Genomic DNA, 27769 nt, shown 5'->3' with positions numbered 1-27769 from the left:
AAAGGTTACCAAAAGTTCTTGCAAAGGTGGACTAAAAGATACCAGTTACTGTGATCAATAGAGTTTAGAATTTAAAATCTGTAACTAGTAAGAAAATCACAGGAAATAAGTGCTGCTTCCTACTACACTCAAAACATTTATTATAAAATACTGGGTTTAAAGAAATGACTGAAACACACAGGTACTGAAGTAAACTGCTTCTGTTTTAAAATAAAATACCTTCTTAAAGCATTTCGTAGTCAAACCAGGTTGACAATCACTACCTATTGATGCTTCTTGTACTGGAAATGAGAGAACACACTTTCTAACAGTAGTCCTTCAAAAACAAATCACTGAGGTTTCGACTTACACAGAGTAGATTTCAATTTAACAGTTTTTATGTGGACTTAGCAAACAACTTACTCATGTTCATTGATGTAAAGTTCTGCAAGTTCATGCCAAGCTTCTTGGTCTCCAACAAATCTGTATAGAGAAAACAAGAGGAAAAAAGGAAAAAGAATGTGCAAGGGATTCTGTAAATGACCCGCATGGAAGTAAAAGCGTAAATCACATGCAAATTCCATTTTAATTAAAAAGATTTATCAGAATAGCAAAACACAATCCTTATTCTTTTAAGACACTCACTGTTCCAGATACTCATTCAGCTCTCGGATGGCCTCAAGATTTTTCCCCTGGGCTTTTCGAATGGCAATCTTACGCTTTCTTGCTGCCTATGGGTTGACATCAATAAAGGATTAGGGTCTCATAATTCCCTGGGATTTTGTAAAGAAAGCAATTTGACTGTGCAAATTATTATCTCAATACCAGTGAAATTCCACTGCAGAGAAACTGCTAGGTTCAAGTTTATAAACATACCCTATGACATCCCACTGAGAGACTGAAAACCTCTTCTTACAATCACATTATGTATGCTTTTCTTTGGAGGCACAAACTGTATGCATTTTTTCATTTAAATAAATGACTGTGCAGATTCTGATAATTACAAAACAGCAGGGGATGCTAATCTTCAGTCATTCCAAAGACTCCCACCTTGTCATTCACAAGATCTACGACCACAGAAGAGATAAGGTGGCTGAATCTTAAGAGAATCCCACTGATGCATCTTGGTTGCCACTGTATAAATCTGGCTTTCAGCCATTTTTTAAGCTTCTTGCCGGAGTGCTGAATGCCATTTTTAATGTTGAACACACATCAATTTAATAAACAAGTTTCTTATCATTCTTGGAGCACGAAGTGGGCTCTTCAATGTAAATGGAATATGAAATAGCTAATGCAATGGCAAAACTAAGCAATACTTTGGTATGTGGGTGGAAAGTACATTTCAACATAAGGAATAGATAAATGAGATGTAAGAATTATAATGTATTTAAATTTTGAACTCCATAAAGGTTGTCACAGACTACCAGGAGAAAAGATATACAGAATTTTAACTGTATGTTATTTTGTAGTTCAATCCAATTTGAGTTTCTTATGTATGTTGGTTACACTTCTCTAAAAACAGTTTTCAGATCTCTAGGAACTGTGAATCAAGATACACTTGAGGTGTAATTCAAAACAACAGACATTTTCCAAGCAGTATGACAGAGTTTGGTGTAAACAGCACTACACCTCAGCCAGCCTGAAAGTAATCAGATCAGGAATCTGACAGAATGAAAGTAAAAACAAATTCCAGCATAACATGCCTCAAGAACAAACACCATCAGCCTCCTGCCTTGCCTATAACCCCTGTTCTCTTGGGGGAACAAAACCACTGCAGTCAGACCCGAGAAGACAGATGGTCTGGTGTGTGTGATGTGTCTGAGTGTACACACACATTTACATGCTATTTCTCCATGAGATAATACTAATGAAAAAATCAACAACAAAAACAACCTCACATCAAAAACCAAAACCCAAATCTAAACAACAAAAAAACCCAAACCAATAACAACAAAAAAGGATCACACTTTTACAGCAATGCAGTATCACTGCTTATTCCCCACATAGCTCTCATTCCATTTAATACCTTATAAGGGGTTACTCAGTCCGGTGTCCCTACAGAAGCCTTGACAGCACAGCAATGGACAATGCTTAAACAAAACTTTAAACTATTTTAATAATTGAATTTAAGGTAGTTCTGAAATTAGTTTCTTCATTATGTACCTTCCTAGGATCAATCATGCATACCCTAAAAAATTTCTTGTATTTTTACTGTATTTTCAATTAACACTTCTCTTAAACAATATTTCTTCGCTTCATCATTTGAACAAACTGATTGCGTCTGGAAGAAGAGGAGAGTGTAAGTTTAAGTAAACTAGTTCAAGCTAGTAAAAAAGTGTATCTAGAAAGGCTTTGAACACTAACTGTAGGTTTATTCTTTCCTTGGAGTAGATCCTCTTCACCTTCTGCACAAACACATAATTGATGAAAATTCAGTGAAAATAACTCAAGTGAGGAAAAAACAGCTTCACTCTCTTGCTTAAATGCAAGGCACGGACAAGAAAGAAAATGCATCAGAATGATCAAGAGACAAATCAGGACACAGTCAGCACTGTGGGTCTACCCACAGTCATTTTGTTTCCCACTGCTTCTTTGTCAAATTGCAACCTGTGGAGTTACATTCATCATTCCACTTTTGCTGGGAGACATTTGGCTAAAAGCCATAACTGACTCTGGAAATTTTAACTGCTGACCACATTTATAACTATAACAATAATACACACTGAGTTTTAAAAAAAGCTAGCAGTGTAATTAATCCCTTTTTAATATAAAAAGAATAAGCTAACATGCTGCACCAAATTTCACATATTTTCTTCAAAATTACACTTTTTGTTTCTTATTTGGGAAAAGCAAATTTAAAACTTCCTTTTTTATCCACCTTCTCTATCACCAAAAATAAAGCTTGATATCTGCACTCTCTTCAGACTCAAATAAACCTTCAAAAATGCCACGATAAGTCAGTTTATTTACACAGAACTCTTAGCTTAAAAAAAAAAAAAAAGGCTCAGACACTCAAAACAGTGCTGACATTCTAGGGATGAACAAAATGTTGTATAATGGCATTGAATTTTTGAAAGCCTCCTTAAAACTGCTAGAAGTTAATGAGGATGCAGAGGTTTTTTTAAGCAGTTAATGACACTTTACAATCACATAAAAAAAAGTATAACACATTCTAAATTCATTGACAAAAGACATACACATAGGTGTTCAGGAGAGATGAAGTATTCAGATCTGTCATTCCTAGGAGTGATCAAACAGACTAAATAAAGAAATTAAAATAAACCCCTCTTGCTTTTATCTGTACTGAGACTACTCTCCCATCTGACTGTATAGCTTTTCTCTGGATTATGAAGACTATCAGTTAGGGGTTGGTTTGGTGCTTTATTTTTAAATAAACACTGAAACTCTGTATGACTCCAGTAGTCAATGCTGTAAGAAAAAAAAGCCCAGCACTAAAACCAGGACATGGGCCACTTCATGTGCTGTAAACTGTTTATTCTGATTTACATTGTCCCTGAGCCTCTAATCTAGCTCCCTGTGTGTATCAGATCCCTCCTTGCTGGGCCGAGGCTCCCGCTCGGTGCTCGTAAACTCACTCAGCACCCTGGGGAATGTGCCACAACAGCATAACCAACAATCGCTTATACACATAATACCAATTTTTCTTGGTTTCAATAGAATTAAACAAAGCATTTCACTGCACAGAACCAGTGCCAACACTAACAATCACAGCACCAGACAAAAACTAGTTATTTTATAAAGAAAGGCAGACTCCCACCAATTCTACAGAAGCTTTACCTAGCATTTATTTCATACATTCAATTTATTACCTGCCTTAGTATCAACTGATATAAGAAAACCAGATCACTTCATATGTTTTATTATGTTCCAGGGCTTTCTTTAGTAAAAATCTCACGTTTCAAAATATAAACTCCTTTCTAAAGGGACCAACTACGAGATATTTTTTTAAAGTTCAGCATGCAGAGTATAAATCTGTTTATTTATTTCAAGTCAGAAGAAGCCTGTTTTTAACTACAAGATTTGAGATTATTTTGAAATCTAAGAAGCATACTAAAATAGTTGTAATAATTACATTTACAAAGATAGAAAAGTAATTTTCAAGAGTTAAATTTTAGCTCTTTGTATCACAACAATTTTTTCATAAGAAAAAGCCTAATGTAAAAGTAAAGCAGATCTCCTTTCTCCTTCCACTAGGAAAAGACATAAATGTCAGTGCTGCAACAAGATCTGCAGTGTTTGACCATGCAGAACCTATGACATTGAATTCCCCCTATCCAAATTCCAGAGTTTAAAACAAAACACTGGAGTGGTTATTGGCAGATCCTGTAAATCCAGCAATCTTAATGGGAAGATATATGCTATCTTAAAGAAACACTTGCACCATAATCAGTATCATATGGACCAAGGTACTTCAGTATGTCACGTACTTATTAAAGAGTGAACCTTTCCAAGTTATTTCTTTTAAAGACTAATAATCCCCAATCTGGCACAAGAACTAATCCTCAATCTATCATGATTCTTTTACATTAGCATTAAGCGAACTTGAAGATTTGAACATTTATCAACTTCTGCACTTGATTTGTAAAATATACCAAGAGGGTGTTGAAGATTGTTCTAAATGTCATGGTTGCAAAGAAAGCATTGAAAGAAGAATTTTCAGGGACTGACACATCTAAGAAAGGAACAATTTTGTCTCTGTGTAATTGTTGCAGCATTAAACAAATTGCATTTTGCATCTTAAAAGGAAATTCTTGTATTATAAAATTTATTTTTAATCAAGAACTTAGTATTTTACAAAATGTGGATTTGATCTAAGAGTTTGACACATCAAAATAATTTCCTTCAAACAGCAATATGCAAATCACAATAGAACTGTAAACAATTACAACCAAGATAAAGTAAAGGAATTAATTACACAGATGCAAAAAAAATCAATCAACTGAATACAACCAAAATTATGAATGTATTCTTACATTTTTTTCATAGTTAACCATGGCTGACAGTTAAATCAGGCCAAATCCTGCAAATTCATCTATACAGGCACAGAGCTGTGGAGAGAATTTGCTCTTTTAGGGATCATGTTAGAGCAAAAGGAGCAATGGTGACCATATCTTTTTACAGGATCCTAGGGGGAATCCAATAAAATGGCAACATGCCTGCTAGACAGGTTAGGAGTTCTCAGTTTAAACAGAAGAAAAATGCAAAAGATCCCTGGAATCATGAGCAAGAACAAAGTGAACAGAAAACAATTGTTGACTGTAATGGATAAATCTGAGGTATCACATAAAAATTGTTCGGTTGAAACCTTGGAAAAAACCAAAAGATAAGTGATTTGCCCAATCTATGAATAAATTATGAAATTTCATTTCTAAAAGATACTGTAGACATACAAAGCCAAATCTATACAGGTTCAAAAAGCAGTTTAAAATAACACCACAATGCAGAAATTTCATTTAGAGCTATTAAAAAGTTAACACTTCTGGCACAGGAAAACCGTAACATGAAGGTGAATATGAATAGAAACCGGCAGAAGAGACCAGAGCCCACTGTATGATTCCTTTGCTCTTATACACTTCTCCCATTATCTGCTATTGGTCACTGTGAAAAACAGGACAACCAAAATGGACATCTGGCATGACTCCACTACTGGTGTTTGTATGTTCTCAAATACTTTATTTCAAGGGACAGTATCTCCCTCAACATTTAAAAGCATTACACTCAAAAAAGTAAGACATGGGAAAAATGCTAGAATGCACTCTGCTCTCTCACTTCACCAATCATGATTTAACAAGATGAAAAATTAACCTAACAAAGGTAAATTATGCTCTGTCAAAAGAAGAAAACATTTTTAGGATGCAGGTAGTGCATCCCCAGCTTAATCATTCATCCTCCTTGGGAACTACCTGAAGCAGCAGCTGCAACTCCTTGCTCCTCTCACCAACTCCATCCTGTATCTAACACAGTGCCAAGCTATCTTTTTTGATTCACTTTAGAACTCCCACCACAAAAACTTCAGCTTAGGACTAGTTGTGTCCTTCCTGGCAGTGCTAAAAACATATTTAATGAAACATAGATACATAATCTCAGAAAAAGCCTTCTGGTAGTAGATACTACATTTGGTGAGCAATTTTCCTTTTTGAAACGTAAAGCAGATAAATACAGATAAATATACATATCTGCAAGAAGTCACAGGGAGGGCTCTTTTTAGTTCAAAATGAATGCACAGCTACTGCATGAGTTTTGAAGAATTATCAGTGTACAGATAACAAATAGATATTCAATGCTCAGACCTAGTGTTTATTATTATCATCTTATTTGATAAGAGACAAGGAGCTGGGGAAAAAAAAATTACCTATACAATCAAGATGGTAGGAATGCACAGCGACAAACATGCTAGGAAGAATGAATTTGGGCATTCCTTTTTTTCCCATTTGCATGATATTAAGTACTATGATTTTGCTATGAATCTTTCTAGTCTCTGGATTCCCATATGTCTTCAACCACCTACTGTGCCTTTTCTGAAACACATCCAGCTTGGCTAGAAAAAGAATCTCAAAATAGTGCAGGAAAGTATAACTTCTTATGACCTTACACTTGATCCTGCCCATTCCCATAAACAACATAGTTGTAAGTAAGTATTTTACAAACCCTGAAAGACAACAGCTTCACCCAGAACATTATGTTGTTCTGAAAACTCTATTTTTAATTCTTCATTCAAGCAATCATATTACTAGACCCGTGAAGTTAATGAGATTATCCACATGCTTGTGGTATTAAAAGCTTAGTTGAAAATGTGGCAAGAAAAACAGCAGAAGAATTATCCCAATAAAGACATAAGATTGTCTGTGGATTAGAATTAAGGCAAAACTTTATGCCTTCTCTCACTTTCCCCTGGTGCTAACCAGGTGCTCTGTAATCTTCAGCTGAAAAATCAGGAGAAACTGCAGATGCACTAGGATGATAGTGGAACAGGTTAAACACCAAAACAAGTACTGAGCACATCAACTTGATTTCCTTTCTCATCTCAGTATTTTTCATGCTCCTGAACAGGCCATCTTGAGAAGGGCCTGACTCACAAAAATATTTACCTATCTAATAAAAATAGATGGTTGTACATCAAAATTGCTTCCCAAAAGCAGAATATTTGGAGGGCAAAAGAATTCAAAAGGGTATTAAACTTAATCTGATATAGGCTCATAGTTTAAAAATTCCTCATTAATACTCATTATAGAATTGAAATTAACAGCAAATCAGTGACCTCACTGCCTGCTTAGGAACTGAGTCCTAAATAATTTTTAAGAGATGGGCTTTCATCTGTTCTCCATACATGAAATGTCAGTACTGTTTTTTCCCACATGGCTGCTGTGGGACAAATGAGATGAAAAAGCCATTCAAGCTACTACTTCCATTTGTGAAGCTCTTTTGTAAGAGCCCCATTCCCAGAAGAGAGGACTTTCCTATCAAATAGAAAATACAGATACATCAATTCCATGCAAATTTCCTACTGAATATTACACAAGTAATCCAACCAAAACATGAATCCTAATGTAGTAGTATCCAGACTATTAATATAGATGTTGAGGACACTGTGAAGATCATTTTGCTATTTAAAAATGCCTAGGGTTTGAATGTGGCATTACATTTCCTATTACAAAATGATATCAAAGTTTAGCTGTTGTATTATCTGAATTTACAAAGGATACTGCCAAACAATAACTACTTACTTTAAACTAACAGTCATTTTAAGAGTAGGCAGATTCTGGCATTTTAAGCAGCATGCTTGAAGCATTCAGCCTAACCTCCAAAAGATATTAAGTGTACCTGGGTACAAGTACAGGTTCTTTAGCAAAAGAACAGAAATTTCAACTTGCAGAACACCACAGGTTTGGTCACTTGCAACTTTCATATGGTATATGCCTTCACTATTAGAGCTAAGACAGTAACTGAAAGAAATAGTGCATGCCAGGTACTACAGGGAGTAACAGACATTTCACCACTATGTCTCAAAGCTGACAGCAGGAAAAAAAATGCCTCAAGGCAAAAGCTGTTTTTTAATTTTTTTTTTTAAGAGGGAAAAAAAAACGTGCCCCAGACTGAAATGTTACTACAAATCCCTCTGCTCTGATCTTCCACCCACCCTTCAAGACATCTGTTCCTCTACATCCTATCTGACCCCTCCTTTTACCTAGCCACCTAACCTTCCATTACCCGTCCCTCTCTTTTGGTCCTCATAGTTCTGCTTCCCTGTCTTCTTACTCAATTCTTTCAGGGTGTTTTTCTTCCGTTCTGCTCATCACCTGGATGCAACTCAGAAAAGAAAGATTTTCTGCCCCTTTCCCATAGCCCTACAGCCATAAGGAGCAACCCAAAGGAAGTCCTGCTTAGCCTCTGTAGCCTGGGATAGATCATGCTTGATATAACGGGTTTTAAAGATGTATTTAATAAAAATTCCAACAGTCTCAGCTGAAAACACGAAGTGAAGATATTCAAGTGCCTGTAACTTAGCCGGTTTGGGTGTTCTTCTCATAGTATAATAAAAGCTGCATTCTATCAAGAGCTCTCTTCCTGTTATTATCCACGACTCTCCTCAAAAACAAAGCTGGATTTCTCAATGAAAGATTGCAAAAACAAACAAAAAACCCTGCTAAGAAAAAAATGCTCTTCTTGTTTTGCTCTGAGAAAGACTAAGCATTTTATCCTATGATCTACAAATAACTCCATCACTGCTGAACTTCCAATATAAAGATTTTCAACTGGATACTAGATTAAATTTAAATTAATAAAAAAGGTCCTAAAATGGAAAATGTTACGTAGCCTTAACAGAGTTGTCAGCCAGCTACAGATCTAGAAAACTCTCATTTCAACCAAAACTGATGGAATGAAAAAGGTTCTCATTCTTATCCTATTAAAATGCACACAATTCGGACTTTTCACAGAGAGTCACATTTCATTAATTAATGTTAAAATCTTTAGCGAAGCAACAGACTCTTACTCAATACCTACTGGCTTTGAAAATGGAACATGATCTCTGAAGTGACAACATTAACATTGCTCCATTCTCAAATGAGTTATCTTTTTCAGCAAGCAAGCTCAGAATGAGATAGAACATTGAGATGCTATCTTTTGAAGGCACAAGACAACTTCAAATTCTATCCAAAGAAAATAAATAAAATAATTACTGTTATCTTAATTTCATTGGTTTGCATGCAACAAAATATAATCCAAAAGTGTAAATGTTGATTACATAACTGGGAGTTCATAGTTCACTCTCCATAATGGAAAAGTCTGCTAGGTGTCTAAAATAAATAATTTTCTGAAAAGCCTTTCTCCGTGCTCCTATTTGAAACTGTCAGTTGATGCAAAGTATGATTTTTTGACATTTGTTCATACAAATCATGTATGTTTCACTTACAGCAGTTGCCAAAATGTTTAATATATATATAAGCAACTCCATGTGTCAGCAGACCAGAAGACATTGCTGTAAGGTAAGGTGAGTGCCAAGACAAACTCAGTGACAGTTTCCTTTTAAAAATCTTGAAATACTTATTTTTCTACAGCAGCCACATGAGTGCATGGAAATAATTAACAGGTAAAAGACACAACAAAATCCGCACATGACAATTTATCAAAACTATCCATATAAACCTTCACTCTTCACATGCCAGGTTTAGCCAACCTGTTATATAGTTACATACCAAGGTACCTTTGCTTTGCATTTAATGCTCTCCACTTCTACCCTCAGAACCTCAGATCTTAACAACTTCAATAGATCCTGCAGCTGTTCTAGTATTTACATCTTATGCTTCTAAATATTACCACTTCATGGATCTTTATGGTTTTGTTAAAGAGGAAATACAAATTAGGTCATAGTAATGCATAGTGCTTATTTAAATAGATCATTCTGCTTTATAAAACCATGCAACAAACCACTCATATGACATTAGCCATGTTGAGAGAGCTGAGTAAAACTGCCAAAAATGCACATTTCAAAGATCAGTGGTCCAAAAAAGTCATTGTAATATGGTAATCCATTTTCCATTGGCTTCAACAAAAGGTCAAAAAATGTGCACCTGGGTGACCTATTCTTGTGGCTTCACTGTAGATGGGCTCCATCTCTTTTTAACATGACTGAAACTCTCTGGGCCATACACTGATAAAGCTATCAACATTTACTGCAGACAATCATGCACCTTATGCTCAAATGTCTACTTAAAAATTCTACAGACCTTCAAAGGACAACTGCATACCACCCACATCTATCTCACAGAACACAGGTCAAGCAGTACTGCTCTAGGGAGAGCAAAAAAATAAGAGAATTTAAATAGTTCTTTTTACCCTTGGACAAAAAATACCAGTTCTATCACTGCTAAAAGAGACAGACTTTAACCTACCACTGCCTCCTGAGTGCTTAACATTTCCAGATGTGTTGCCTTGAAAATATTTTCCTGGTTTATTGGTATTTGGTGTTTTTTTCGTTGTTGCTTTTTTGGTTTTTACTTAGTTTAAGTGATGCCACTTCATCTGCATCCAGCTCTGGCATACCTTAGTTAGCTCCAGTTATCTGTACTAATTATTATTTCCCTGTCCTTAGTAACAGACCACATCAAATAAGCTGACTGAAGAAAGGCAGAGGTTCAAAATGCACAAAGAAAGGTTTACAAGAGATTGCCAGAATATCCCAAGAGTCCAAGTATTATATTTACATAGAAGTTTACCCAATAAAGAGGAGCAGTTCCTCAAAATCAAGTAATATATACAAACATATACACTCAAACAGACAATTTTTTAATAACAATTAACTGACTTCAGAACATGTGATATAAAACTCGAAACTACATAGTTTCTTCCTATTTCTAGTTTTATACTTGTGGAAAAAAAATGCATGAAAGTATATTGCTACAAATTTCCCCAGTCTTTCATTTGGGCATCTAACAGCTCAAGGATTAAAAAAATGTTTAAAAGAAAAGTACCATATGTCTCAGATTCTGTTTTATACAATTGGCAAGCCTTATAGCCTTTTAATTCAAAAGCTAGTAATCTGTCCCAGACAATAATTCAAAGTAACTACTCTTCAGGCACTACCTGAGTGTATTCATACTTAACCTTTAAGTAAGATTAAGCATTAGGAAGCCAGAAGATGCACTGCAGACTATATAGGTCTTTTAAATACTGAATATTCAGGTAAAATGGAAAAGCTGAGTGGCCTAATCTAAGCCCTACTAAGACAGCTGGGAAGGTTGCTAGTTATAATCCTGTCTTCTGAATTCAGTGGTTAAGTGGGGATTACATCATGCCTTCTCATCAGGAAATAGATTTTATTTTTTCTAATTAAGGTAAAAAATTATTATATTAGGTGTCCTGGTTTGAGACAACCAGTTAAAAAACTTCCTATAGCTGTATTAACCTAAGACCCTCTGGAAACTAAAGGAAAAAAATATAGTAATATAGACATGCATCTTTCCACAGTGAAAGCCACAAAATGTAACCAAAATTTCAACCAAAAACCTACTGCCATTCAGAAAAAAAAACTTACTGTGTTAGTCGAATCTTCTTGTAGAATTCTATCATATAACTGGATAGCATCATCATACCTGTTCAAAGAAATAATTAGCATTTATTTCTGCTAAGACAGAACTCCTGGCTTTTTGACTGTCCTTGCAATAGTTAATAACCCTTCCACATTTTTCTCTGAATATATTGAAGCAAGATAAATTAATTTAAAATTATCCTGAGTAAATGCTAAATACAAACATCAGTATTTTATGTCACCAAGTCAAAAAAATACACAGTAACTGCTTCATAGAACATTGTTTCAGCAGCAAATTATATATTTTACACCCATTTGCTTACTATCCTGTCTGTTCTTTTTCGGTACCCAATAGGTCTAATCATCACATCACAACTTTCCCTTTCACCTCTTCCAAGAAAAAGAAACCTCAAAATTTGAAAGGTTATAAAAAATAATGACTTTTCACTTCATTTAATTTTCATCCATTATAATTATATTAAGTATAAGCAGTGGCATACACTAAACTGCGGGGATTCACGTGAGAGTCCACTCCTCAACTACATCATAAATCTTGAAAATTATGTTTTCCACCATCACTCCATAGGTTTTATTAATTATTTCTGCTATTCTGAGTATGCTCAAAACAGTTTACTTTAGGTGCTATAAACGCTTTAAACCTTCTGAGACACAGATCTGTGTGTTCAGCCAGCTGTGTACCTGACCCAAACTGAACAAATTAAATCAATTCAAAACACATTTGACTACACGGCTGTTGTGCTGTCGTCACGTAATGACAGTATACTTCCTTTCTTCTTCATCTATAGTGTGACAAGTAGTTATTCAGAGGTACTGCTGATTGATTTTGATGCTACACATCCCCTTCTCACCTCAAGACACCCATTTATGTATGTCACTGTTCCCTAGGCACTGCTGACATTAGCACAGCTCAGCTGTCCAGTCCAGTTCCCGTAAGGCATGAGAACAGGTGAAAGGAAGCACAAAAGCAGAAATGAGTAGACTGCTAAAGACCTGAGGAGATGTACTGTAAAATGCTGTACTCGTGTTATCTGTTAATTACTACTCTATCAAATATATTTTAGAAGACTGAACATGATGGCTATAATCCCAGCTTTACATGGTGAAGTTCTAGAATACTATTATTTTGATTAGCAAGTGTCTACAGGGATGTCTTAGGCTGCAGGGATGTTCTTCATGTTCTTCAAACCCAGCAGGTTTACTCTTCCTGCTGGGCAAGGCAGGATCCTTCCCAGATCCCAAAAGTCACTCAGAATTTAACAAGAAGCTCATCTCTTGAATTTAAATTGTGATGCCTCCAGTCTAAACCTCCTTGGGTTTCATTTATAGTCAGTGGATAGAGACTGGCTTCTCCAGGGCATCACTTAGAGGCCCTGCAGATGGGATTGTGACAACCCAGAGGTGAAGCCTCTTTCTTCTGTGACTTCTGGAGAAAACCAGAAGATGAAATCTCAGCTTTCATTAATACCTCTGCTCCCCTGATAATCCAATCTCAAGGATCTAATCTGACAGAGACATTTTGTCAAGTTTTATGAGCACTTTCAGAAAACTGTGGCTCAACAGCACTTCATTGCTGAAACAATATATAATGTTTGTGCAGCAGTCATCTCTCCCAAAGATTTGCTACCATGACGTAAGATCGTTGATGTAGCCCTATAAGCCTAAACAGAATTATGCAATTTTGCACTTCTGAATAGGTTTTGGGAAGGAGGGAAATGTGCTGCCACTCTCTGTCTTCCTACCCTATATAAAAAAAAGTAAAGAAACGGAGCTAAGTTTAATAAAAATTCTTCATGAATGTGTAACTGATATAAAGTGAGTGTGAAACATGGAACATGTGGTTGCCTTGAGACTGTTCCTGTGGTTGTGGAGTCCAGTTAACCACTTTTTTTGATCCAAGCAATGGGCATTTATGGGTGGCTCATACTGAATAACATTTTTAAATTAATTTTGCAGTAATGTAATGAATGAAGAACATGTGCGAAATAAAAAAAAAACAAACAAAAAAACCAAAATACAGTCAGATAACCCAAACCAAACAAAAAAACCCACAAAACAAAGCCAAACAAAAAAAAAATATATATAAAACAAACAAACAAAAAACCCCCACACCCAAAAAAAACCACAAACAAACAAACCCAAAACCATTTAGGGTACTCCTAAATTCTAATTTCTTTGTATCATGATGGACCAAAGGCTCCAAATTTCACACATACTGTTTGCAAAAGGTGTCACTGAACAGATTTGCTAGCATTCAAAGGCACCAGAAGCTGGAATTCCTTCTCAACACCGAAGACAAGAGCTTTAGAACAGAAAGTTGGTATCAAAGATGTATTGAAGGAGAAAGATGGACAATAAAGGTCAACCTCTAGCCTTGAGGTCAGTCATCCTGGAAAGCTGTAATGTTTAAAGCTGTTCATTATTTTAATAATTACTGTTAAGCTTAGTATGTTATAACCTTCTATAAGATATTTCAGAAAAGTCAGTCTGATTTTTAGGTTCTGCAATTCTATTATGTATGATTTTTGAGTTGTTTCTATAACAAACTCTATAGATTTAACCCTTATTAAATTGAACTGGATTTATCACACTCAGAAAACGAAGGAAAAGAGCTACACCTTGCAGTAATTAGGAACACAAGAGAACAATGGAGGCAAAAAAACTGCTGGTGCTGATTTTCATAAGCCGCACTAGCTCTGTGAGATGAAACATACACATCATAGATTTCACCAAAAAACTGCCTAGTGTTTTACTGTATAATGACTTATGCTGTTAAGTAAGAGATCTTTTTAATCTATGATGTCTGATGGGAAGACTGCAAAAATGTAACACTGAATGGTGTATACAAAAATGTAATTAAAATGTCTAAACATAGTATGATTATGCGCACCACTATTTTCTGTAAAGAAACTGCCCAGCATTGCTATGCCATGTTTTTATAGTGCCTGAATGCCTTTTTAAGAAACAATAAACACCTTTCCAGATAGGAAGTACATTTTTTTTAAATTCAGGTTTTACCTTTCCATAGCTTCGAATCGCATTCCAGTTAATCGTTTAACTCTGTGGCTCCCAGGAAACTGCCGCCTTAGTTCCTGAAGACAAAACTATACAAATAAAACCAAAAATACTATTGTGAATATAATTATATACACAGAAGTTGAAAAAAAAAAAATAAAGGCCAGAAATGTCACAGAAACACAGAATGGTCAGATCTGGAAGGGACCTCTAGAGACCACCAAGTTTAACCCCCCTGCTTAAGATGGATGGCCCAGAGCACATTACTCGGGACTGCATCCAGGCAAGTCTTAAATATCTCCAGAGAAGGACATTCCATAACCTCTATAGGCACCCTGTTCCAGTGCACTTCATATTAGAGAAGTTTTTTCTTATATTTAAATGGAATTTCCTGTGTCCCAGCTTGTGCCTGTTGTCCCTTGTCTTTTCACTGGGAACTACTGAAAAGAGTCTGCCTCCATCCTCTTTGGCTGTTAATTCAAAAACCTGAAATAGGAATTCTGAAATAGCAAAGGGAAATTTTTGAAATAAATAATAAAATGTTTTTATAAAGAGAAGCTCAAGAACTGAAACTTTGTCTGTTGGAAGACTAATTCTGAGAAGTATCCTCCTTACAGGTCGTTAGATCACCATACTGTTTTGGAAATATTTGTCTAGAAAACTAAACTCACCTACTAAAACAGTTCTGATATTATTAAACTTGAAGTCTACTTAGTTGCCTCATAATAACACAAGACAGTAAAAAATAGAAATAAAGACCATAATAGATAATGTGATACTTATTTAATAAATTGGTGTATCACAATGAAATGAACTATGCTAATACTATGCTCTGTGTTTATTTTAAAATGAAAAAGTCCAAAGAAAATGCTTGCCACTGGCTTGGCAGAATAGGCACAGCTTCTAACTCCTGAAATCAGTAAGACACCTGAGCTGGATAAAAGGAATTAATCACAGCAGATTCCTCCAAATTAGTAAAAAAGGATGCTTAGTAGAGGCATTGAGTCACAACTTCCACAGAGCAAACTAATTCCAGCCAGATCATGAAAGTGGCTGGATAGCTTTGCAAAGTTTGTAGCTGACTTGTTATGGTGGGAGGCAGGACAGTCCCCAGGCTCTCAAAAAGACAAGTGTTTTGAATCACACTACATGCTTTGTACAGAACCCTCCTTTTCCAGCCATCTATTTATATAACTCATCTTATAAACTTGTACTTCAGACCTAGAGCTCTAGGAGAGGTCTATCTATATAATATAGTCTGTTTCATCTCATCACATCCACTAGTCAAAGTTAAAATACAGAAGCAAATCAGGAAAAATCAGCAGGTTCCATCTGTTTCTGTAGATGAACAGGTTGCTACAGCACAGCAAAGAGAAACACTCATATCTCTCCCAGATGCAAAAAAAAAAAGCAAAGAAAGAAAAGAGAAGACAAACAGTAATCAAAGAAGCAATGCTTGCCTCAAGTAAGCACAAACCATTTTCATCATAGTCATCTTAGTTTCCAATGAACCAAGAGTTAACAATGCCATTTTGCATAGCTCAGGTTTAGTACAGGGACAGTTACTGACACTGAGTGATGTCTAGGGAAACTGCTGCTGCTCTGGACAACAAGTTGCCATGAAAAACTACATGTACCCAGCAGCATGTTCCATGACATTTGAAATAACGTGAACATTGTTAAAATAGAGTAAAACGTACATCAAAGACCAGAAAAATGATTTAACTCCAGCTTTTACATCCCAAACAACCTTCTGAAGTTTAGAAGGAACTTCTGTGTGGACCCCATGTTCTGCAAATCCTGAAGGACAGTGATTTTCAGTATAAAAGCATTCACTGCTTTTCTCCAATAAAATTTTGAAATGTCAAAAATTTTAACATTTGCTATAATACTAAGCTTGACAATATGCAAGCTGCAGACAGACTTTTACATCCAGGAAAACCCTATCAACAACATAAAAAAGCTGGTGAAGTAGCACTCAAGTGCAGGAATACTACAAGACCAGAACTGTTAATCTTAAATCTGACTATATAATCATTTTTCAACAAAATACAGAAGCCACAAGGACAAAATAAACTTCTGTAGATTTAAGACATCAGTCACAATAAAGTGACACAAAAAGTTCTGAGATAGTCACTGTAACACTTGCAAAAACTGAAGTGCATGAAAAAACTACACTAGCTGTATCTTCAAAATGATCTGGACTCAGAGGTATCAAATGTCCTTTTTTTAGATTTAACTTGTAATCCCCATAATAATTTCATAGAATGTCTTAGGATGGAAGGGACCCCTAATGGTTATCTAGTTCATCCCTCCTACAATAAGCAGGGACATCTCACACTAGAACAGTTTGCTCAGAGCCCCATCAAGCCTGACCTTGAATGTCTCCAGGGATGGGGCCCCCACATCCTCTCTAGGCAACCTGTTTCAGTGATCCACCACCCTCATATTAAATAACTTCTTCCTAATGTCTAAACAAAATCTGACCTTCTCTAGCTTGAAATCATTACCCCTTGTCCTATTGTTACATGTCCTAGTGAACAGGTCTTCCCCAGCCTTCTTACAGGCTTCTTCAGGTATTGGAAGGTCACTAACAAGGTCCCCCATAGTTTTCTCTTCTCTAGACTGAACAACACCAACTCCCTCAGCCTGTCTTCATGTCTTCCTAAGAGAGGTGCTTCAGCCCTCAATCATTATTGAGAACTGGTTCTGCACTATGCCAATAATCTACTTCTGAGATTCTCCCAGAAACTCAGCAGTTACTATGGCAAATCTCATTTGCATGTGAAATGTGAATTTGTAGTTAATTTACTGATTTTTTTTTTAAATCACATTCAGTTTTTCTTTTAAAGGTCTGACAAAGGCAAAGAAGTACAAGTGTCTGCCAACAGTAGGTGACTGCACTAAATCTTGTGTGTAAAAGAACTGGCTGATCACAGTAGAGTCAAACACTATGAACAGACATTTTGTGCAGGGCAGAGAGGATGACTGTTATAAAAAGAGGGAAGAAAAACTAAAAATGGAAGTCGGATCAATGACTGAAAACCATCTAAGTCTCCTCGCCTGAAGCAGAAGAGACTTATCCCCCTAAGCAAAACATGTCACAGCTGTCACAAGCTTACTGCTAAAAAACAGAAGTTCCAAAGTTGTTTGTCTGTTTTGGGGCTACAGCTGTAGCATAACACAACATGATGTTGATTTGTTCAAATTAACTACTTCTTTATTACAAATCAATAAAATAACGCAAAACAAAACCCCCAAAAAAACCCCAGAAAAACAACAAAGATTCCCTCTAAGCTTTTAAACTCCTTTGAGCTGCATATAAAATGTCATACTCCCTCATCTCAAGCAATATTCCTTAGAGGGCACAGAAACTGAAATTTAAAATCCCTGCCAGGGTTAGTAAAAACAAAGTGTTTCACAACTGATCTTTCAACACTGGCTCAACAATTTTGTGAAAGTCTTCCTGAAAAGATCCCTTAAATAAAGACCAAAACTGTTTCAGATATAAATCAGAACACAAAAATATATTTATTTAAACAGTAAGTCTATTTGTTTTGTTTAAACGGACAGCTATACTGGAACAGTATTTTCTTCTGAGGAACAAAAGAAAGGGAAGTTCAGCGAGTTCACAACAAGTTGAGAGTGTTGTGCTGCTTTTTCCAGTGTACTCCATTTTACCATATACATATGGGATGCAAGATAAACTTGTCTAGCTCTACCTATTCTGAAATTGCCCTTCTCCCACCTACATCCTCTAGTCTGACCCCTTGTATATCACAGACCATTAAGCTTCACTCAAATGACATCACATGAAGCTCAAAGACTTTATGAGGCATTTTGCCATCTGACAGAGAAAACGGCACTGGAAGAGTAATCCCTATGAAAGATCTGGTCTCCTGAAAATATATTTCATTTTACTTAGAAGAAGCTCAAGCTTGCTGGCTTTCAGGGGACAAGATAACTCATGAGTTTTTTTCCCAGCATTTTGTGAGAGAGGGATGAAAAGATGATTAAATTTGCCTGCAAAACACACTTTTGCTTTTTCACTTGCTACCTTTAAGGGATTGGCTAAGCTTAGTTGGGGTTTTTTGTTTGTTTTGATGGGGTTTTTTTAGTTTTTAACCTAGTGGACAGGTGTCACAGTTCTACATACTCATTTAACCTATATTGTTATTTGTATAATTCAAATAGATTTGTATATAAATATTTACTAAATCCCAATATCCACTAACAATATTTTTATCAAGAATGATTGAATAATTTGGATTGCAAGGGACCTTTGGAGGTCACCTGCTCTAAATCACCTCTTAAAACACAGTCAGCTTCCAAGTGAGTGCTGGCTCCTAATCCATTTCTGAGCATCTCCGAAGGAGATTCCACAGCTTCTCTATGTCATTTGTCTCAAAGTGTCACTATTCCCATTGTTAAAAACTTTTTCCTAATATGTAATTGGAACTTCCTTTCTTGCAGCTCACAGCTCTCACACTTGTCTTTTGCTGCACATCTAAAAAAGTCTGTCTCCATCTTCTTTATACTTTCCCATTAGTATAAATTCAAAGATAGCAACAAAATCCACTCTTAGCTTTCTCAAAACTTAATAAACTCAGAACTCTCAGTCTTTCCTTATGCATTATACAGTCCAACTCCTTAATCATCCTGAAGATTTGCTCCAATATGTCAATGACTTTCTTTGATGATAGCCAACATGACATATAATATGATATGCATGACAGGACATTCTACCTCAGAACATTCAAAAAACCAATATAATTTGAGAAGTTTTCAATAAACAAACACTGTCTGTACAAAATGGCAACTTCAGTATTATTTTTGACATTTAGCCCATACCAGAGTAGCTGTAAATATTTTCGTGGCTATTGGAAGAGACATGATCTGTCTAAACAAAAGTTACACAGTAGAGAAGGTGGGTGGTGGCAGTTTCTTCCCAGCACTGTACTTCCTGATAGATGTTCTACAAGTCCAAGCTATGGAACTCAGAATATCTTACAACTGTCCAAAGAACTATCTGGAAGAAAAATCCAGGGAGAAAACTTAAGGTTTGAGGAAAAAAATCAACTTTAAAACTTACCAATGCCAAATCATCCCGACTGCAGTCCAGGGCAGCAATCATCACCTGTTCATATATTATCCAAACTGGGCACAAAAGAGACATTAAATGCAGATAATTTATTTTTTAAGGTAATGGCAAACACCTACAATGTAAATGAGATTAATTAATTATTTCTGTATATTTTTCCCCTTCTACTGCCACGGATCACTACTGAAACACACTACTGAAACACGAACAGCTTAAGAAACTGCTGGAATTAATTAAAAACACATTTAACCAATTTTATTGCTTTTAGAAACAAAGTACCTTTTAACATCTTGAAAGGTGAAAAAGTTCTAATTCTCTACTTTTCCTAACATTATGGCTGTAGTCTTCTAAACAGATCCCCATTAGGACTTGCTCTCTGATCAGACCTGGAGAATGGCTATTTGAGCTAAAATGAAAACAAACTTCCCATAACTGTTTCATGGCTGAAAGTCCTACAGACGTTGCCTTCTTCCTGGAGTTGAGTAACTCCTCTAAATCAGCAACAGATCACGTAACTTCTGTTTGAAGCCTGCTGAGTTCTTTAATGTAAAGAACTTAACAGTGTAGCTACACAAGCTGCAGAAAAGAGAGGTTATGGTAGAGGGAAAAATGTGAGTATTAGAAGAATGAAGTGTTTTGAACTCACGTAAATCCAATCAGGTGCAATCAATATTTCATAGAACTGAACCACAAATATCTTCCAAAATTAAAACATAAAATAACAAAGGCTCTCACATTTTAAAAATTTATTTTCTACATTATGAATTTCCACTATTTGTTTAAGAAAATATGATTTCTTGCTAAGTGTACAAAAGATAATAAATAGGCATTAATTTGCCTGTAACCCCTCTTCTCCATTGGAACTATTTGTAAGACATATATTCTATTTATATTATATAGTGTACATTTTTTCCATGGATAAAAAAATACATAATACAGACAAAATAGAAAAAACATATATCCATAACACAAAAGACATCTTATGTTTGTTTTTTTAAAAAATTCTAAACACAACAAAAATATACTTCTACATTTTACGAAATGGCTCTCCCCATCAAATCAAACCTCTACTTAGATAACCTAATGCTAGCAGAGTTTAGTGTCAGGTATTAGGCAAAACACAAAAGAATGCTTGTGACAGAACCAAATAACCAGTCCAGAGGGATGTGTTTTCTTATCTGTACTAGGGCTTTCTTGTTCAAGTTTAAGAAGAAAATAAACAAAAAAGAAGCCAAAGGTCTTATTCCTCTACTTTGAAGTCACAATCTATACCTTTGCATTGATTGTCTAATTGTCCATTAGACAATCCTGTCAATTAGAAAAGCTGTTTTCATGGAAAATATTATATAGATACTAGTATTCCTGTCCCTTAGACTAAATATTCAGCAAAATATTTATATGTTAAAAACTCTAATAATTATATTTTTTTTCCACCCAATTACATTGGATTTCTTCTGCCTAAGGAGATAAGTTACAGAGACACACAAATAATCTGCCCCATTTCATTCAGTATCTTCCCTTCAATAGACATTCTGAAGTTAGCCATTGTAACATTCAAATATTTTCTGGAAATACATGAAGCAACAAGATGAACATCCATCATATACAACTCACTGTCCTTCTGTGGCTACCCAAGAAAGAATTCTAGGCCTACTACAGATGTTTGGGGCGGGGTTTTGTTGTTGTTTTTTGTTTGTTTTTAAAATCATGTACAGTTGTCATTATTATACTACTTTTTTAAAAAAAAAAAAAAAAGAATGCAAATATGTGAATAAATTTCAGATACTTTTATGCATTTGGTAAGAACATCAGGAACACTGAAGCTAATTTATCTAATAATTCCTGAATGCCAAGTTTACAAAATCATGAAATAGATATATTTTGAAAACAAAGACAAACTCAACCTTGACAAAGAAAGAATGACTCAGACTATTTACTGAGAACAGTGTTTCAGAACAGCATCAGTATGACCTGAGCAGAGTATCAAGCTTCTCAACAATTTCTTACTGAAATACAACTCTCATAATTTACAAGCAACGTGGTAGAAAGTAGAATCAAGGTTAGTTCTTAAAGTTCTTGTAAAGTAGAAGGAACCTGACAACTCTTTTGCAGGAGGGTGTATTAAGCATTCCCCCATGCAGTCTAAAACCAAGAACGTTCCTCTGTTACACTGCCAGACCCCTCACAATGCAGCAGCTTCTTCAGGCACTGAACGGCCAAGCACACTTCATGACTCATGCTATGCATGAAGGTGTCTTCAATACATGGTACTTTTGCTATTTTATCCATGTATTTATATCCAAAAAAGTACAACATTTGGAGTGCCAAGCTCATTCCAATGGAAGGAGGTCCAGAACAGAATTACAGCTCGGAAAGTGGCAAGACAAAACCAGAGCAAAGCATTGATAGGAAACTAATCCTACCTGCAGAACCTCAAACCCAATACTGACAACATTCCTAATATGACAAGAAAAGGAGGAAAAGCGTCTTTCTGAAAAGACTATGTGGATTTTAATTACCAGAACACTGTACAAAGTTAGGTATTTGAAACCAAAGTTAACTTACTAAACTGACTGAAAAAGTTAGCAAACTGAACAAAGTTAATCATATGGAATACTGTAACTTTTATTAGTAGATACAATGCACTACTGTGGCTGCTAAAATCCACATGTGACTATGTAAAGGCAGTTAATAAAGTGAAAGAATTATAAAAGAAATGTATTAAATAAAGTCTGTATTAAATTACCTGAATGATATAAAAGGGAAAAAGAAGAAATATAAATGAGAATTAAATCTGTGAGATTAATATGCAAACTTATACAATCTTGACAGTTCTTTGTTATACTTTATTTTATGCTTACAGTAAAGAGTGCTATTGTATTCTTACATGTTTCTAAGTAATTCTCTTTTACAATGAAATGTTACATCCAAGCTTCTGTCCACTGAAAGTAGCATAAGGTAGTTAAAATTCCCTAAAAATAATAATTTAATGAACAATGGACACTTAAGACTTACCTTCAGCTGTAACATCACAAATGTAAAGTTATAATAAGAACAGTCTTAGTATGAATTCCTGAAGAATCTATGACTTAAGGAATAGCTTTCTCTTACAAAAAGATACTCTTCCATTTTGGTGACAATGCTGAAGAACAGAAGACCAGTCAAATGACCACTAAATCACAGTTTCTCTCTAAGTTTTCATGTAACAGTCTAACGACTAATACTGCAAACAAACGGTGCTAGTAGATAATTTTTCCATCTATTTTCAGTGCAGCCCGTATTTCAGAAAGAATAACATCTAGGAATTCTGTCAGACTTTTAGACTAAGAAAGTAATACATATTTCATCAGCATCAGCAGATATGGAAAAGCAACACAGAAGTATGAAACACAGGCTGAAAAGAGAAAACAAAGACAAGAGAAGTTTTAAAAACAACATTTTTTTTACTTACTGTCATCTCCAAGTTTAGATGCATATTCATTAATTAACTCTTCTCCAACATCCACTATCTGTTCACTGTTACGGTAGTTTTCTTCCCTCCATTTCCTCATTTTATCACGCATATCTGCGGGGTAAAGGAGAGAAAAAATAAAAACAAAATACTGAGATTTCCAGACAGAAATGGAATTTTATTTTTATTTCTGGAAAATACGCATATGAAGATTGGGATTGGAAAGCAACAGATCTAAAAAAGTGACTTCCATTAATATTAGAAAACAACTAGAGAACAGATAGGTGCAGGCCTCAGAAACAGGGTCACACAAACTGTACTCATGCTCCAATACAATCAATTCAACTTCTAAGTTTGCAGTTTCTCAAATTGGTAACATATGTGGCAAAAAAACCCCTTACACCTAGTTATGCAGGAACTAGGAACATACAGTAGTAAAACTGCATTTCTGCTCCAGGGAAATAAATTTTCAGTTAAAGGATCAGAAAAACTACAACGACTCTATCACTGTTCACATTTATCAATGTAAGCAAAATACTGTGAAATTCCACTCTAAAAAGCATCTACATGTTCCTACAAAAAGAAGCCTCAAGAAAGGCAGATGTGGAGGTGAAGGCTTTCTACACCAGGGAAGTGCCCAAAAGCACAAAAATTATCACTGTTTATCTAGGTATGATAGAAAAGAGTTTATTTCAGTATCAGCACTTTTGTTTCTAGAGTACATTTACTATGAATCAGACCTCCAAAAGAGCCAGCATCCTCATGAAGTCAGGTAGACAGCACTGCCTAGTCTACGTTTTATTTATCCTCTGGATTAGGAAATTGCAAAGAATGTGATTTTATATACACATGTACATTCATATACACACAGATGTTCCATATACAAGAACAAATTTTGGGGAAACTTCAGGAAAAGTTTTCAATACTAGATAGTGGCTTTACTACTATGAAGGTACCAAAACAGCTGCCATTTTTTTAAGTTTACAATTGCTAGAAAAACAAACACAATAATAGATCTAAATAGTGTCAGTTTTTCTTGCACAGTCAACATAACTCACAGTTAAAAATTAAGAACTCAGCTTTCTTCCATATACCTGAAGTGATCTTGGATCACTCATAAAGCTGTTATTGTGGTACGTTTTGCATTTTGAAATTCAACCAAAACCACCACAGGCTTACATTTCATATGCATGGATAAAGTATATGGTTCTAGACAAATGATGGTCCCTGGAAATTCAAAGCTAGACAGCAAGAATGTGAGAGAACACAAACATTCACAAAAGCTGACAAGCTAAATGCATGAAAATAAATAAGCTGTCGGATTTCTACCCGCTCAGTTACTTGGAAATTATCAATGCCTCCATTCCAGTGTAATTCCAAATTGAACAGTGTCTGAATTATGGACTAACAGAACGCACATCTACCGTTCATCACCCAAGTACAGCATTTACAGAGATGAAAAAAAAAATCTGTGGGACCTAGAATAGAGTATCAGCTGATGAATGGAAAACAAAGTAAAAAAAAAAAGTTTTCAATAATGTGAATCTGTTGAGAGGTTTTAGAAACACCGAATTTAAAGTAAAAGGCAGAAGAAATACTAAAAACTGCAGTAAAACTTACGCAAGGTTTTTCATTATATTGTCAAACTTAACAGATTTTTTACTGATAAAGTTATGAAGAGTCAGCCACTAACAATTTAAGTCTTGGAGACAAATCTAAATACAGCAAGTAATACAAGGTTGGGCAGTAAATTCTGGTCTTTTAGAAAAAAAAAAATGTTAGAAACACCTAGTTTTGATTACAGTTACTTCTGTCACATATAAGGGCTGGTCCTGAGTAACTGATCCATTTGTTTTAGTCTTAGGTTCTCTGGAATTAACAAGCTTTGCACATGTAAATCAAAACAGGACAAGTTCAAAGGAGCAGCTGCACTTCCACAATGTTTGCTGCTCCCTAAAAACACGCAAGCAGTTTAGAGCAAGCCAAAAAGCTATAACCTGTTTTTTATTTTTGTGTCTGTTAAGGTGTCAGTCAATTTGGCCTGAGCAGCCAGGTATTAAATAATTTTCTTACAATTACTTGTACTTAGACTCTTCAGTTGGATCAGTTCTCAAGCCTTTGATATCTAAAAGCACCTGCTGAAATGAAGTTACCCCTGTTAGTAGAGACATACATCACACCCTCCAAACTGTTACCTTGATATGCAACAACTGCTACGGCAGACAGTCACTCAGGGATCCCAAAACTCACACATTTCTAGAGCTCATTTGTATACTGTGCTTCTGTTATGGACACCAAATCTTCTACCACACCTCAGCTCTACCCACTCTCATTTTACAGAATGCAAACCAAACAAAAAAACTCCAAAATCCACCAATTCAACAAGCTTACCCCAACACAGAGGATGTGCAATGGCCTGGCGACTGCCCTCTGTGAACTTCCAGAACTTTGTCCTTACCCAGACAAGTCATTGTTACTTTGCAGGTGCAGGCAGTGGCAAAGGCAGCTCAGCTGGGCACTGCTGCTGCTGTCACTAGCCACAACAACTCAGCTTGCAAGGTGGCTTCAACTAAAATTCCATCATGTCACCATTGACTGTTGTAATACCCTAATTTTGTATACAAAATCCAGAATAAACTAATCTGTCCCCTTGATTAAAACTGAAAATCAAGACTACCTCAAAACAAGCAAATACAGCATAGAACACAGCAAAAACACCAACACTCAATTGCACACAAATTATGATAGAGACAAAAATGTTAGCACTGTATTTCCTAGAGTCTTTCAATACTAACTAAATATGAATTCAGTTTCTAAGTCAAAGGAAGAAAGCAATTTTGTCATCAAAAGTGAACTCTAATGACTAGAGATGTTAAAGATAGAAGTGTTCAGTTTTTAAATTTGTTTGGGCTTTGCTCTTTGTTATAGATCATGCTCCTTGATACACACCTTTGAAAGAAAATAGTCTTGCATATACAGACTGTTAAATTCCATCTTAAAAGCATGTGATGGTATTTTCAAGAATTACAATGAATTCCTTGAAAAAAAGTCTCACATAAACACATGACAAAAATTCTTAATGTGCCACTACTTAAGCCATGCAATTTTTAATACAGCAAACAGTAACACGAATGTAACAATCCAGAAAATTCAAGTAACTTCAGCAACAATCACCATGAACTATTAAAAATCTTCTAAAATATTAACTTTACTTTTTTCTTTTTTTTCAATTTATATTAAGGGAAATTTAGCTTAGAGAATATGCTAACCTTTTATCTTTTTGGTTTTCACATCAGGTGAAGAGTTACTGACTGAAACGCGACGCTGTGACAGCACACAAATATCCCCAGAAAGCCCATCTGTCACTAGCCAAGAGTCACTGCCCCATTTTAGCTGGGCCAGAGGTGTTATCTCTATTATGTTTCTGTGCAAGGTAAAGAATGAAAAACTGGTTTGTTTTGTCCTGGTTTATTTTTTTTTTAGGAAAAGTTATTTAAACAAGCTGGTTTAGAGCAAGCTCTGGGAAAGCCTAACACCAGGTGCAACGCTCCACACAACTTCCCTCTCCTTAATGACTTGCCTGCTCTCTATCCAAGCTGAGCTTCACAACCACTGTACCTTCTCACAAGAAATATCAAAGAACCAGCAACCAAGCTTTTCCCTGAGTGCTAAATTAATCTAATGACATCACAGTGATGCAACCAAGTATCAGAACAAAACTACCTATAATCTGACGACCAGAGATCCTGGCAAGAAAGAACTCTTCTTCATCCATAATCATTCAGTTAAAGCCCTATTTTCTTCAATATAAAATAAAGTATTTTCTGAGATTAATACAATTTGAACTGACAACTGACTATTTTTTATTCCATTTTGCTTCAGAGTCCTACAGAAAAAGGTGCAGGAAAGACAGTATGGACACTACTTGTGATGAGCAAGTTACTGGCATCTGCTAAAATACATCAAATGCAATGTGCCTCCTCTTCATCTCATAGCACAGAACCAAACTAACCAATAATCTATGCTCAGGGAATTATTCTACTGCTCAATTACTTCTTCACAGATTAGAATAAATAAAACCCTTCCCTCTGCAGCTTGTCTCTGCATTATCCTCTCTACTGTGTGTCTGTATTGTATGGAAACACTCTAGCCAAAGGCTCCCCATTTATAACCGAAAATATGAAGAACCAGTAATTTCTTTCTGACAGGAATGCAATGGGCTAGAATGCTGTATGAACTCACATTTGAACACATACTGCTTGTGAGAGAAGAACCACTGAGAGTGTCAAGCAAAGCTCAAAGAGTACTGCCATACAAAAAATAAACATTATGATCAAACAGATATGAAAGCTACAAAGACTTGGGGAGGAGGAGTTTTTAAAAAACTTTCACATCACTTAAGAACTTCAAGCAGTTCCTCCAAAAAATGCCAAGTTTTAGGAAAACATCAAGTAATCTTCGGAACTCCAAATGGTGAGCTATGACACTGAACCAATCCTGAGGCTATTTGTTGTTGTAAGCGCACTATGAGTATTTCGGAGGGACAGTGAGGGGACGGGTCGGGAAGCGGGGCTGGAGGGCCCCGCCGCCCCGGGGGACACGGGGTCCGTACCCACAGAGCGGGGGCTGCGGCCGGGGGGGGGCGCGCCCGCCCCGC

The 27769-nt window shown here is 35.8% G+C and overlaps 1 protein-coding gene across 1 annotated transcript in view; it reads right to left on the bottom strand.

Moving 5' to 3' along the window:
- EMC2 (ER membrane protein complex subunit 2) overlaps window positions 1–23224 on the bottom strand; it is a 35985-nt gene extending 12761 nt beyond the window's left edge. Inside the window, exons 1-6 of the mRNA XM_010006475.1 lie at window positions 23113–23224; window positions 19653–19717; window positions 14564–14649; window positions 11534–11591; window positions 625–710; window positions 403–462 (exon numbers count right to left, since the gene is read on the bottom strand). Of these exons, the coding sequence (XP_010004777.1) occupies window positions 403–462; window positions 625–710; window positions 11534–11591; window positions 14564–14649; window positions 19653–19717; window positions 23113–23224 (467 nt within the window). The remainder of the gene's footprint in view (window positions 1–402; window positions 463–624; window positions 711–11533; window positions 11592–14563; window positions 14650–19652; window positions 19718–23112) is intronic.
- Between the last annotated feature and the right edge of the window lie 4545 nt (window positions 23225–27769).

Source organism: Chaetura pelagica, unplaced genomic scaffold (assembly GCF_000747805.2).
Source record: "Chaetura pelagica isolate M959 unplaced genomic scaffold, ChaPel_1.0 scaffold76, whole genome shotgun sequence".
In the NCBI taxonomy this organism is placed as follows: domain Eukaryota; kingdom Metazoa; phylum Chordata; class Aves; order Apodiformes; family Apodidae; genus Chaetura; species Chaetura pelagica.
This window is presented reverse-complemented; position numbering and strand designations above follow the sequence as displayed.